We start from the raw sequence: 12,571 nt of genomic DNA, 5'->3' as shown, positions 1-12,571 counted from the left end.
CCAGTTAATTGGATCACACACACACACAAATATTTATAATAACACACACACAAACACACACCCAGAGCTCCCCAACCCCTCTCAAAAACAAATCTAACAACAAACACCAACACAATATTTGAAAAATGAAAAGTTTGTTGTTTTCTTTCGTTAGAAAGATATTGAAAAAAAAAGGTTGTTTGCTTTCCTAAGTTAACTTTTGTTTTGCTAATCTAATCAACGTGTATTTGGTGGCAGACTGAACACAACAGTCAGAACTGAACGAAACACACAACGCCGTACAACTGACCACAGACACAAACTTCCAATAATTCGAGGAAATAAAACTCTAATTCAACAATCCGACGAGACATTGACTCTAGTAGACTTCTTCAGAGGACCTTCCATTTCCCCAACAATCTGACGAGACATTGACTCTAGTAGACTTCTTCAGAGGACCTTCCATTTCCCCAATAATCTGACGAGACATTGACTCTAGTAGACTTCTTCAGAGGACCTTCCATTTCCCCAACAATCTGACGAGACATTGACTCTAGTAGACTTCTTCTGAGGACCTTCAGATTCTCCAACAATCTACTAGCATTCAGACTAACACGATTTGAACAAATGGTTCAACTTGAAGAAATATTACACACAAGTTGAGACATTTTTAATTCGTCTGTGTGTGTGTGCGCGCGCGTCTCTCTCTTCTCAAAAAAATGAGAGGGTTTTTTTTTTTTGGAACAAGAGGGTAAGGGGAGGCATACCGGAAATGAGCAGTGTATGCTGGGTTAAACTTGCTCAGAGTCTCTCAGTCGGAAGGGACTTTTTGTCTGATAGGAAGACTCCAGTGAAACTAGGGAGTGAGAAGTTACAAGACGTTGGCGTAGTGATATACGACTGTGTCTAGAGGTGAACACTTTTACTCTAAGACAATGTATATCACTGAATTAGTTGGTAGACAAGCAAACATGTTTCATTCAGCTTTGTAAGTGTGACATATTGACTTCATAGTGTGTGTGTGTGTTCATAGGACCTAGATGTTATGTTGACACTACATTATATTGTTAGCTGTGGAAATATAATTGTTTTAGTAGAGTCCCCAGGAGACAAGGTCTCCGCTATGGGCAGATAACTTCTTGTAAGAGAATGTCAACACACACACACACAGAGCTAACCATATATAATGTATCCTTCCAAAACTTGACTTTATGACGTTTCATTGTTTCCAAGCGAGACTCAGAAGTCGGATCAATACACTGTTGGGACTGTCACATTCAATACACTGTTGGGACTGTCACATTTAATACACTGTTGGGACTGTCACATTCAATACACTGTTAGGACTGTCACATTTAATACACTGTTAGGACTGTCACATTTAATACACTGTTAGGACTGTCACATTTAATACACTGTTAGGACTGTCACATTTAATACACTGTTAGGACTGTCACATTTAATACACTGTTAGGACTGTCACATTCAATACACTGTTGGGACTGTCACATTCAATACACTGTTAGGACTGTCACATTTAATACACTGTTGGGACTGTCACATTCAATACACTGTTGGGACTGTCACATTTAATACACTGTTAGGACTGTCACATTCAATACACTGTTCCTTGTCTCTCTAGTGACTATACCTGAGTCTGTAGGACTGCCACATTCAATACACTGTTGGGACTGTCACATTTAATACACTGTTGGGACTGTCACATTCAATACACTGTTGGGACTGTCACATTCAATACACTGTTAGGACTGTCACATTTAATACACTGTTGGGACTGTCACATTCAATACACTGTTGGGACTGTCACATTTAATACACTGTTAGGACTGTCACATTCAATACACTGTTCCTTGTCTCTCTAGTGACTATACCTGAGTCTGTAGGACTGCCACATTCAATACACTGTTCACTGTCTCTATTGACTTTTGTCTGTAGGACTGCCACATTCAACACAATGAGCTCTGCATTAACAAGCCTCTTGCCTTCATTAGCGAGGGCACAAACGTGCCTACTTGATAACTAGTACTAATCATCACTCGATGTCACAAAGTCACAAGTCACTCTGTCATAGATTGACACAGAGAGACAACGTGACTTAGAGATATCAACAGAACTTATGTATTGACACCGGACACATAAGTTGAGTGACATATAAAGACTGAGTGACTTATTGGCATATAGATACCAAAGAATGCTATGGGTTGATATTCAAATAAGTAGAGTAAGACATATTGAAACTATCTATAGCCGGAAGTTACGGTTTTAAATGTTTCATTCTACCTGGTGTAGTGCTAATTTAAAATGACGTCATGCAGGGGGGGGACACTGCCTCTGGGAGGTGCTTGGCACTATGTTTAACAGTGACGAAAAGTTGTTCAATGTGTGTGTGTGTGGGAGCTCACTGTTGTCTTCAAATCAAATCACAAAGTGAAATTTAAAAAAAAAGTCTGGGGTGGGGGGTGTTGAAGCAGAGTTAGGAGAGAGGGTACAGTGGAGCGGGCGTGGCAAGGAATGCGCCCAAGGTAAATGCGAGACTCTATCTCTACAATATGAGATTACATCAAAGGTCAAGGGTGGCTACAATAACAGTGTGGGTCAAATGTGAAAGAAAACAGTTGCTCGCCCTAATTAAACTCATCTAAGAAACTGCAGAGGTCTGACCTATATTTTTTTTTAAAAGTTCAATTTATGCAATCACAATTTAGGCAATAAAAACCACCCAATAATCTTGCAAGACTTTGTGTCAAGGTCACCGGAGAATGTAAACATCATGTTTTGGCAGAAGTCTATTTCTGTGGGTTCGTTATTAACATTTATTGTGTATTCTTAATTTCTTATTTAGAATTTCCCGCGTGTTTCTTCCGTGTATAGTTTCAATTAAGATCTTTGACATGTTCAATGCTTGAAAGAGAATTTCTTCACCAATTTAACCTCTTCCATTCATTTTACCTCTCCTTCTATCCCCCCCCCCCCCGCGCCTCTCTCCTATTTCATACACCGGATACACAGGGCAATACTATTGATTGAAACCTAATATAAGTTCTTTATTATTAAATGGACTGCGGCAGTAAATGTCCCATCTATTATTGAAAACGAAGATGGCGTCACCACGTGTTTCCGGTGCACTATTTCGTGTCTCATAAGTTACACGATCATTGAATTTTTTTTATATTTTTTTATTGGCGCCAGAGATTTGTTCATGAATTATATGCTGACCTTTGCCTCTTGACACCGTGTCTGTTTCTAGCAGAACCCACATCGATATTGCGCCCGCGGTGTCAGGGGAGTAGACAAGAGAGCAGTTTGTAAAGGGGGTTACATAAATCACGTGACACACAAAGCGACTTCTAGGTATTTGAAGGTCACTCCAATCTCCACTATCTCTCAAGGCTTCTCTAGGGGACGTAATCCAGAAGGGCCATCCAGGGAACCATGACCTTTCAAGATTTCAGAGAAATAGCATAAGTAACATCAGCCTCCGTTTCACGCACACACACACACACGCACCCTATTCTTGCAAAAGAAAATTAACTAGAATGACTGTTTTAACAAACTTTTTTCTATCATAAAAACCCAGAATTTAAATCCACAAAACAAAACAAAAAATTTAACCTCACAAAAAAGCATAATAGCCTTCAGTGTTGTGCATTGAAGTAGATCTAGCACTGTACCAGACTTATCTCACAGCCGTTAGGTACAATCTCAAATTAGACCTACGGAGTGAAACTGAACTAAGTCACCAGTTGCCTGCGTCTTAAGAAAATCATATCCATGTTTAAGTGCACTTCGAAAAGAAAAGAGTTCCTATAGGCGTTTGTCCGAGCATGTGTGGCCTAACCGACGTTGTTAGTTGTACTCACACATTTGATGATTGAACAAGAGTGGAATAGGGAATAGTTCAAGGGATACATATGATTTTTTTCCCCTGGTGTGTGGATCGGGTGTTAGTATGTCTTTTTGATCTTAGGGACCTATAACAGGATGCCTTATTTGATGAAAGGCCATGTTGGACATTTCAAAATGTGTAGACGTCTGCTCCATGTTCATGTGCTCTAAAATAGTAAGGTGTATGTGTGTTCCTGTCATTCATCAATGAACACAAAGATCTAGCCAAGGATGAAAAACATTCAAGACACGCCTACAAGGTAGAGCATCATTGGAATCGTATCATCTCAACTGTCAATCAAACCATCGTAATAACGAATATAAAACATATTTCTCACAGAGGGTAACAACACACACACACACAAACGAGAAAAATGTGTCGCTAATACAAGTTGGTAGATGTAAGTGTGTGTGTGTGTGTGTGGTAAGGTCCCTTTGATCTAGACATCTATTTTAAGAACGCAATTGTGGAAGGGGTGTTCCAGGTCGGAATGTGTTTAAAAAAAAAGTCCTTTCTTTGAAATAGAAGCAGAAGTAAGCCAGAGTTTCCTCTACAACTGGAGTCGAGCCACTATTTCACAGCTGATATATGTTTTATTCATGACCCACATTTGGAGATGCCATCGGTAGGGATCCAAGATTTCCTGTTGACACAAATAATGAGATCCCAATACAGACTGACCACTCACATCCCGTAACCGTTGACCAATCGGATCCCATCTTGACAGAGATGCTTTGCGGCCAGACTGATCAACAACATTTTCACCCCCCCCCTTTCCTTCCCTTCCAACTGGACTGGCTACTTCCAGTCTTCTCACACACTGACCTCTATTATTTCTGTAGTGATCTTTCTCAGTAAGAACTGTCAGGGACTGTCCCATTTCTCAGATACTTTAATGCTATCTTCTGTCCAGACTTTCTACTGACCAGTTATGTACAGCGTGGAACAATCCTTCCAGTGGGCAATATTAGTTTGAATTCTACACAGTGACATTACAACACAGACACATGGACAGCTGGTGAGGTTGTGGAAACAAACTAATTGTAAGCTCATTGACCTCTCCTCAATCCTTGCTTCCTACTGACACAATACATACTACTTCTGCCTTGATTGTATCCTTATCCTTTGGAAACAACTTACCTTCAACACCTGAAGATGTGGAGTGCCCATGACTTTCATCCTCACTTCCGCCACGACCACTGTCACTGGTTCCTGTGTCCCCTGACGAGGCATCACTGTAGCGGTCCTCAGCCTGACGGTTCACTTCCATAAATTGGTGCTCCTCCTAAAAATGTTCAAATGACATCATTAGTCACCAAGTTAAAACCAAAGAAATAGATGAAAGAATTATTATAAAAAAAAAAAAAGAGGCTATTTAAGGGAAAGAACCGCTTATTACTGCCATTTATTTGTAAAGGACACAGTTTAGCTCCCTTTCTGTTCAAGTCAAAACACAATAAGGGGATTAAATCCATACATACATCCACATCTCTCATTAAGTTGCATTTCATTTCCCTTATTTCGATATAAAACAAAATAATTAATCCAATTAATTATCTAATAGTCACGGTTCAGTGATTAATTGTGTCAAGTTTTAACTGGATCCGAGATTGGGAAATGGGGAGAAAAAATACATGTTCAAACTTAGTACCAGACAGACAGACAGACAGAAAGACAGGTAGACAGACAGTGTGGGTTGATATAAATTATAAACTTTGTAAGAAGTAAAAGTCACCACTATAGTTGGCGGACGTGACTAGGGCTAGTCAATACTAAGTTAGATATGTGCAGAAGTTGATAATAAATTTGATAATATTAATAATAACAGAAAGTATCTAGAACCTAACTAAATCATTGGCATTGTTCTATCTCTTAGGCGCAAACTTGGGACGTCCATTGGATGAAAGTTACGTCCCCTTAGCGAAGTGGGGCACCATTTTAAAATAGTGACAAGAATGAGGAAAATAAACATGACTAACATTTCAATGGCGACATTTAGAGTTGAACTACTAAGAAGAAAGAAATAGTTGTTGTTGGATCTGAAGAGTGGAAGATATACACATGTGGATTGTGTGTACACATGAGGATTGTATATACACACGTGGATCGTGGGTACACATGTGGATTGTATATACACACGTGGATTGTGGGTACACATGTGGATCGTGGGTACACACGTGGATCGTGGGTACACACGTGGATTGTGGGTACACATGTGGATTGTATATACACACGTGGATTGTGGGTACACATGTGGATTGTATATACACACGTGGATTGTGGGTACACATGTGGATTGTATATACACACGTGGATTGTGGGTACACATGTGGATTGTGGGTACACATGTGGATTGTATATACACACGTGGATCGTGGGTACACATGTGGATTGTGTGAATAGAGAATGAGTTTTTAAAAAAGGTTTCACATATTTCAAATGTGTTGTTTCTTTTAAATCTCTAGAGACTGGAGACTGTCTGGTTTAGGTCAACAATATCTTCGTATCTTGTCAAGAGTGTGGGGGGGCTAGTTACACACCAGGCAAAACTCGTCTACAGTCATTGCGATGTGCATTTTGGACAAGATCTAATACAAAACAAGCAACATTTTGGACAAGATCTAATACAAAACAAACAACATTTTGGACAAGATCTGATACAAAACAAACAACATTTTGAATGTTTAAAAATGTGTTTTGTTAAATTTGTCGTAAAGGGCTTGAAAAAAATAATAAACGCAGCTGTGGAGTGTTCATGCCCAGACCTATATACTTTTATCCATTATTATGTTCTATCACGTCATGTTGATGAAAGACATTCGTTTGTCCCGTGTTAGTGAAGGAGAGAAGTTTGAGAGGGAAACCCACCAATGACGGCGCTCGATGTCTCTCTAGACTCAATTAGCAGCAAACTGAATGGATGTGAGGCGTCCCAGGCCAGAAGTGTCCCCCTAATAAATGACCTACATTGGTTGGTAGGGATGGGAGACTAAAGGTAGCAAGCCCTCATTAGTGGTTTCGATGCTTGATCTGTTCACTTAGTCAGGGAAGGGATTTCAACGAGATACACAGAGACAGGGACACGTGTTTAAAACGAGCATCCATTTTGATGTCATGGGGGACGTGGAGCATTGAAGTAAATAACACTTGTTCTTTATGGTGGAACATTGAAGTAAATAACACTTGTTCTTTATGGTGGAACATTAAAGTAAATAACACTTGCTCTTTAAGGTGGAACATTGAAGTAAATAACACTTGTTCTTTATGGTGGAACATTAAAGTAAATAACACTTGCTCTTTAAGGTGGAACATTAAAGTAAATAACACTTGTTCTTTATGGTGGAACATTAAAGTAAATAACACTTGCTCTTTAAGGTGGAACATTGAAGTAAATAACACTTGTTCTTTAAGGTGGAACATTGAAGTAAATAACACTTGTTCTTTATGGTGGAACATTGAAGTAAATAACACTTGTTCTTTATGGTGGAACATTAAAGTAAATAACACTTGCTCTTTAAGGTGGAACATTGAAGTAAATAACACTTGTTCTTTATGGTGGAACATTAAAGTAAATAACACTTGCTCTTTAAGGTGGAACATTAAAGTAAATAACACTTGTTCTTTATGGTGGAACATTAAAGTAAATAACACTTGCTCTTTAAGGTGGAACATTGAAGTAAATAACACTTGTTCTTTAAGGTGGAACATTGAAGTAAATAACACTTGTTCTTTAAGTTGGAACATTGAAGTAAATAACACTTATTCTTTATGGTGGAACATTAAAGTAAATAACACTTGTTCTTTATGGTGGAACATTAAAGTAAATAACACTTGTTCTTTATGGTGGAACATTAAAGTAAATAACACTTGTTCTTTATGGTGGAACATTAAAGTAAATAACACTTGTTCTTTATGGTGGAACATTAAAGTAAATAACACTTGTTCTTTAAGGTGGAACATTAAAGTAGATAACACTTGCTCTTTAAGGTGGAACATTAAAGTAAATAACACTTGCTCTTTAAGGTGGACAATTGAAGTAAATAACACTTGTTCTTTAAGGTGGAACATTGAAGTAAATGCTCTTTATGGTGGAACATTGAAGTAAATGCTCTTTATGGTGGAACATTGAAGTAAATGCTCTTTATGGTGGAACATTGAAGTAAATAACACTTGCTCTTTAGAGCGGAACATTGAAGTAAATAACATTTGCTCTTTATGGCGGAACATTGAAGTAAATAGCACTTGCTATTTAAGGTTGTACATTGAAGTAAATAACACTTGCTATTTAAGGTTGTACATTGAAGTAAATAACAAGTGTTTTGGCTTACGCCAGACTTGGCGAAAACGTAAGTTCTCTCAGAGGCACCCCTCCCTTTCAGTCTGACGGTTCCTTCTCCATGATCAGATTGGGTCAGAGCTAAACGTATCGTTTCTCAGTCCACTCACCCGGGGGAAGACTCCCCCACCCCCTCGGTAATTAAACATTCTATGAGCTTTAATGTAACCCAGAGTGAGCCAGTTTAGCTCTTCGATGTGAAACTGCTCAACTAGAGGACCGTCTCTACAGGGGCGCGGAGGTCACGAGAACTGAACCAGTAATTCGTTCGTTTGGTTTCTTTTGGTCAAAGCTACAAGTATCAGAGTGTACAAACACAGACTATGTCGCGGACTGTAAGGCTCAACGAAACATTTCAACAGACAAGACGTTCACTGAGACTTGATCACAGAAACTAAAGGTATTTTACAGTCTGGGTTAGGGTACATTGTACCTGAGTTTATATATATATATTATTTTAAATCGCCATGGGAACATAAATGAATTCGATAAAAAATTGAGACAGGTTTAACTATATTTGAGCTGGTACTCTGAACTTCTGGTCAAAGAAACTACTTACAGGTGTGTGGTTTGAGTTGTTCACCCTGGCGTCATACAGGTGTTGACTGTAGTCAGGCTGGGTTATGCCATTCATGACTATAAACTCTTCATGTTTAGATTTCTGAGAAGAAATCAATCAAGTTCTGAGATCAATACAGAGTTCAGAATAAAACACAATAATAACAAGACATCTAAAACTGGCAGGTGTTTGAATTTATTAACATAAAATCTGAATGATTTGTCTTGTATACATTCTTTGCTGCAAGACAACTCAAATATCAACGTGACTTAACACCCAAACTATGTGTCTGACCTGATTTAAAAGCAAGTTCAAGTGCTAGACCTATGTCAGAACACCAAGTAAAATGGTACTCCCCCCCCCACCTTTTTTTTTCTCTTATTCTTTCTGCTGTTAAGCAGACGACATGTTTTGTAAGAAGTTTGTGGCTCAACAAAAGAGGCGGGAAATAGGTGCAAGGTTTTTAAAAACTAGTATGCACACACCTGCTCATTGATAATACTGGTCGATTGGCTTTCTACTCTCTATCTCTCTCTCTCTCTCTCTCACACACACACACACACACACACGCGGAGATTTAAAAAAAACCCACAACAACCTAGAATTGGGTTTTGTTCTTTGTCTCTTGTTTCATTCAATAAAGTGGTTTACTGTGTCTGATCTTTGGTTACCCAACGAGGTCAAGATGACACAAGGCGCAGGTAAACCATAACCAGGTCCCTCCTTCTCATACGAAGAGTACTAGATCTAGGTAAGTAAACACTTGAGTTCAGCATTGAAGTGTCAGTGTAAGTGACACGAGCCGAAAGTAAAGCCCACACTGACCGAGGCGGGGCCAAGAGGATAAAAGGCTCTTCACGTAAAGACAAGCTATAACACTAAAACTTTGTCCAGAAAATCTTCAAGAGAAGGGGGGAAATGGACGTGATCAAAAGTTGATGTTATCCAATTATCCTTGGTATCCTCTGAGCCCAGTCAATACAGTACATTGTCGCTGGGAAGGGGAGAGGAGTGTACAAAGCACCTCTGTGTTTATCGCGTACCACCTGTTGTCATTTCTTTTCTTTCAGTGATAAACGCGGGAAACAGCAGCAGACGACAGTTAGTCTGGATCTATACATTATCTGATTGGCTGATTTATGAAAGAGCGTGTGCAGTACTAGAGGGACATAACTCTCATTTTATTGTTGTCTAAACAAGGTCTAGCACTACTAGATCCAGAAGGTGTAGCGGTGGTTGTATATTTGACACCACTGAAAACAAATGTTGCAAAGTCACCCAGTTGACAATGAATCAGGATGCGATATCTTCCATCCATTGAAAGTGTGCACTTTAAGGTGAATCTGCTCTAAACGTGCGTCGGATCACTTCCAGAAAACTGAGTTGACACAAACGTATAGGGTCTCAAGTTCGAGTCCTTGAACTTTTATTCATAGGTCTTGGGGGCGTTTCTGATTGACCCTATTTGACCACGACAAAGTCATGTGACTTTCTGCTTTATTTTACATTCATAAATAGCTTAAAATTGTGATCAAAGTTTCATGAGGAAAGAACCATAGTCTCCCAGAATACAGCAAGGCAGTGCCCAGAATACAGCAAGGCAGTGCCCAAACCTGTCAGTCAAACTATCACAAACCAAGAAAGGTGTAAAAAAAGACAAGAGACTTACGAACACTTGGACGGCAACCAGCAGTTAGTTTGAGATTTACAGTTGCGCAAAGTACCAGACTGATTGTTATGATAGGAATCAACGAAAAAAACAACAACAGAAAATAACTTGCACATAAAGTTCACCAAATATAAAACAGAAAACAAAGTAAATATAAAAAGACGCCAGGCCAAAGGCAAAGTACAAGAGGATACATATTACATGATATGGAGCTCTTGTTATCAATTGATCACTTGTCAAAGATATCGTCTGATCTTTAATGTCGCTAACGTAACTGTGTGTGTGTGACGTGATACGAAAACATCAGGCTGAGGCCAAGCAGGTTAACTGCAGGTCAATTATGAATGATTCAAACAACCTTCCTTATCAAATAGCAATGATAATGTCACGCCCACATTCAAAAATAGTGTTTCTGTAAAGTGAAGAGTTCCGAGCCACAATGGAATATAACGTCTTGTGTAGGTCAATGTTCACTTTTTCGTTTTGGGTCATTATTTTCTATTAGAATAACAGAACTAGACAAATGCATGTGTAGATGGTGCAACAATGATAGTTTTAACATTAGCACTAGACATTTTTTGGAAAAAATAAAAATATATTTCTAGAAAATAAAGTTTACCCCCCTGACGGTAAACGAGGATGCCATGTGGCCAGCACAATGACCAATGACCCTTGCCTTTCTGGGACCAATGCCAGGTATCCATTAGAATCTCTAACTTTAAATCTCCCAGTCTTTATCTGGATGTGGAGCTTAGATCTAATGTAGGCACCATAGACTCGAGGCTGCCTTGATACACTTGCCTACAGTGTATGATGAAGCCTTCCATTGGATTGGTGGAATACTGTGGCCCACGACAAGCGTTTCGTAAATTTACATGCTCCCCCCTCAAGGACGAAAAATGGTCGAACAGCACTGGAATGGACTTTGAAATTATTTACATGAATAAAATAGTCATAGCATAAAAGTGCAGCCAATTGAACTCTCTAGTTTAAATTATTTTCAATGAATTAAATAGTCATAGAATATAAAGGTCAGCCAATTGAAGGCTGTAGTGAGTTAAACAAACAGTATGAAAGAACCCAGTAAAACCTAGAACATATCGTGGAACTACGTTGGTCTCTAGTTGTCAAGACGAGGCCAAAGTCAAAGCCACCGTTCAGCCGTCTGCCAATTTATGTTTATATAATACAATTTTGTCTTTCATCTAGTGGACCGAACTAAATGTTATGTTTGTCTAACGATCGGACCTCTTGAGCTGATTTCAACTGGACTTCCTTTTGAGGCTGAAATTCTTTGATATTGTTTAGACTGGAATTGAAGTTCGACCAAATACAAGGGGAAATAACTGGACAGTAGCCAGTGAAACTACAATTTTAGGAAAGTTTTTTTTTTTTTTCAAAGATTTTTTTTTTTTTAAATGAGAAACGCTGAATAATTTTTTTTTTTTTTTTTTTTTTTATAGCAGTGTACGTCATTACAATGCCATGGAAAATGTCACAAAGTGTTTAGACGGAGACTGTTTAGTCACTATGTGAGACACTTGTTTCAGTTTGATAGACGTGTGAGATCCAGGTGTACTGAACAGGTAGATCCAAAGGTATAGAACGGCTTGTAGTGGAAGTCCATTGAAACTCCGGATATTTTAAATGTGAACTAGTCAACCAGTAGCCCTGATACAGTCTGACACAGTAAGGAACGAACGAGTCTCGGTTCTTGTCTTCATGGACACAACTCGTCTATTCACTACGACTTGAACTAGTTTTGATGGCGCTGATGGCGATTTTTCTATGTTGGAAAGCGCTCATTCAAATATAGTAGGGCTGTGTGTGCGTGTGTGTGTGTAGGTATGTGGGTTACGATGCTCATTTTACAAGACTGTACAGTTTAGATGACACGTCACCTTTCTAACAAGTTATTACAAATGTGAGCAGATTTCAAATTTGTCACCCTGTAAAAGTTAGCCATTGTACTTCTTTCTAAAATCTATAAAGTACATCTTGAGAATAATATCTGAAATAGTCTTATAATAATAATAATAATAATAATAATAATAATAATAATAATAATAATAATCTTTATTATCCGTATGGAAATTTGTCTTACAATTTGTCAATTACACC

The 12,571-nt window shown here is 38.6% G+C and overlaps 1 protein-coding gene across 8 annotated transcripts in view; it reads right to left on the bottom strand.

The window, feature by feature from the left end:
• LOC106057916 (protocadherin alpha-1-like) overlaps window positions 1-12,571 on the bottom strand; it is a 164,539-nt gene that overhangs the window by 8,375 nt on the left and 143,593 nt on the right. For 7 of the 8 annotated variants that reach the window (XM_056038249.1, XM_056038252.1, XM_056038251.1 and 4 more), the window contains 2 exons: window positions 8,782-8,883; window positions 5,027-5,171 (listed from right to left, as the gene is read on the bottom strand). In XM_056038249.1, coding sequence (XP_055894224.1) covers window positions 5,027-5,171; window positions 8,782-8,883 — 247 coding nt within the window. The remainder of the gene's footprint in view (window positions 1-5,026; window positions 5,172-8,781; window positions 8,884-12,571) is intronic. The other variant, XM_056038256.1, reaches the window with a different exon arrangement.

The sequence above is a fragment of the Biomphalaria glabrata genome, chromosome 8 (assembly GCF_947242115.1).
Source record: "Biomphalaria glabrata chromosome 8, xgBioGlab47.1, whole genome shotgun sequence".
In the NCBI taxonomy this organism is placed as follows: Eukaryota; Metazoa; Mollusca; class Gastropoda; family Planorbidae; genus Biomphalaria; species Biomphalaria glabrata.
The sequence above is the reverse complement of the archived record's forward strand: the minus strand, read 5'-3'. Positions and strand labels throughout refer to the sequence as shown.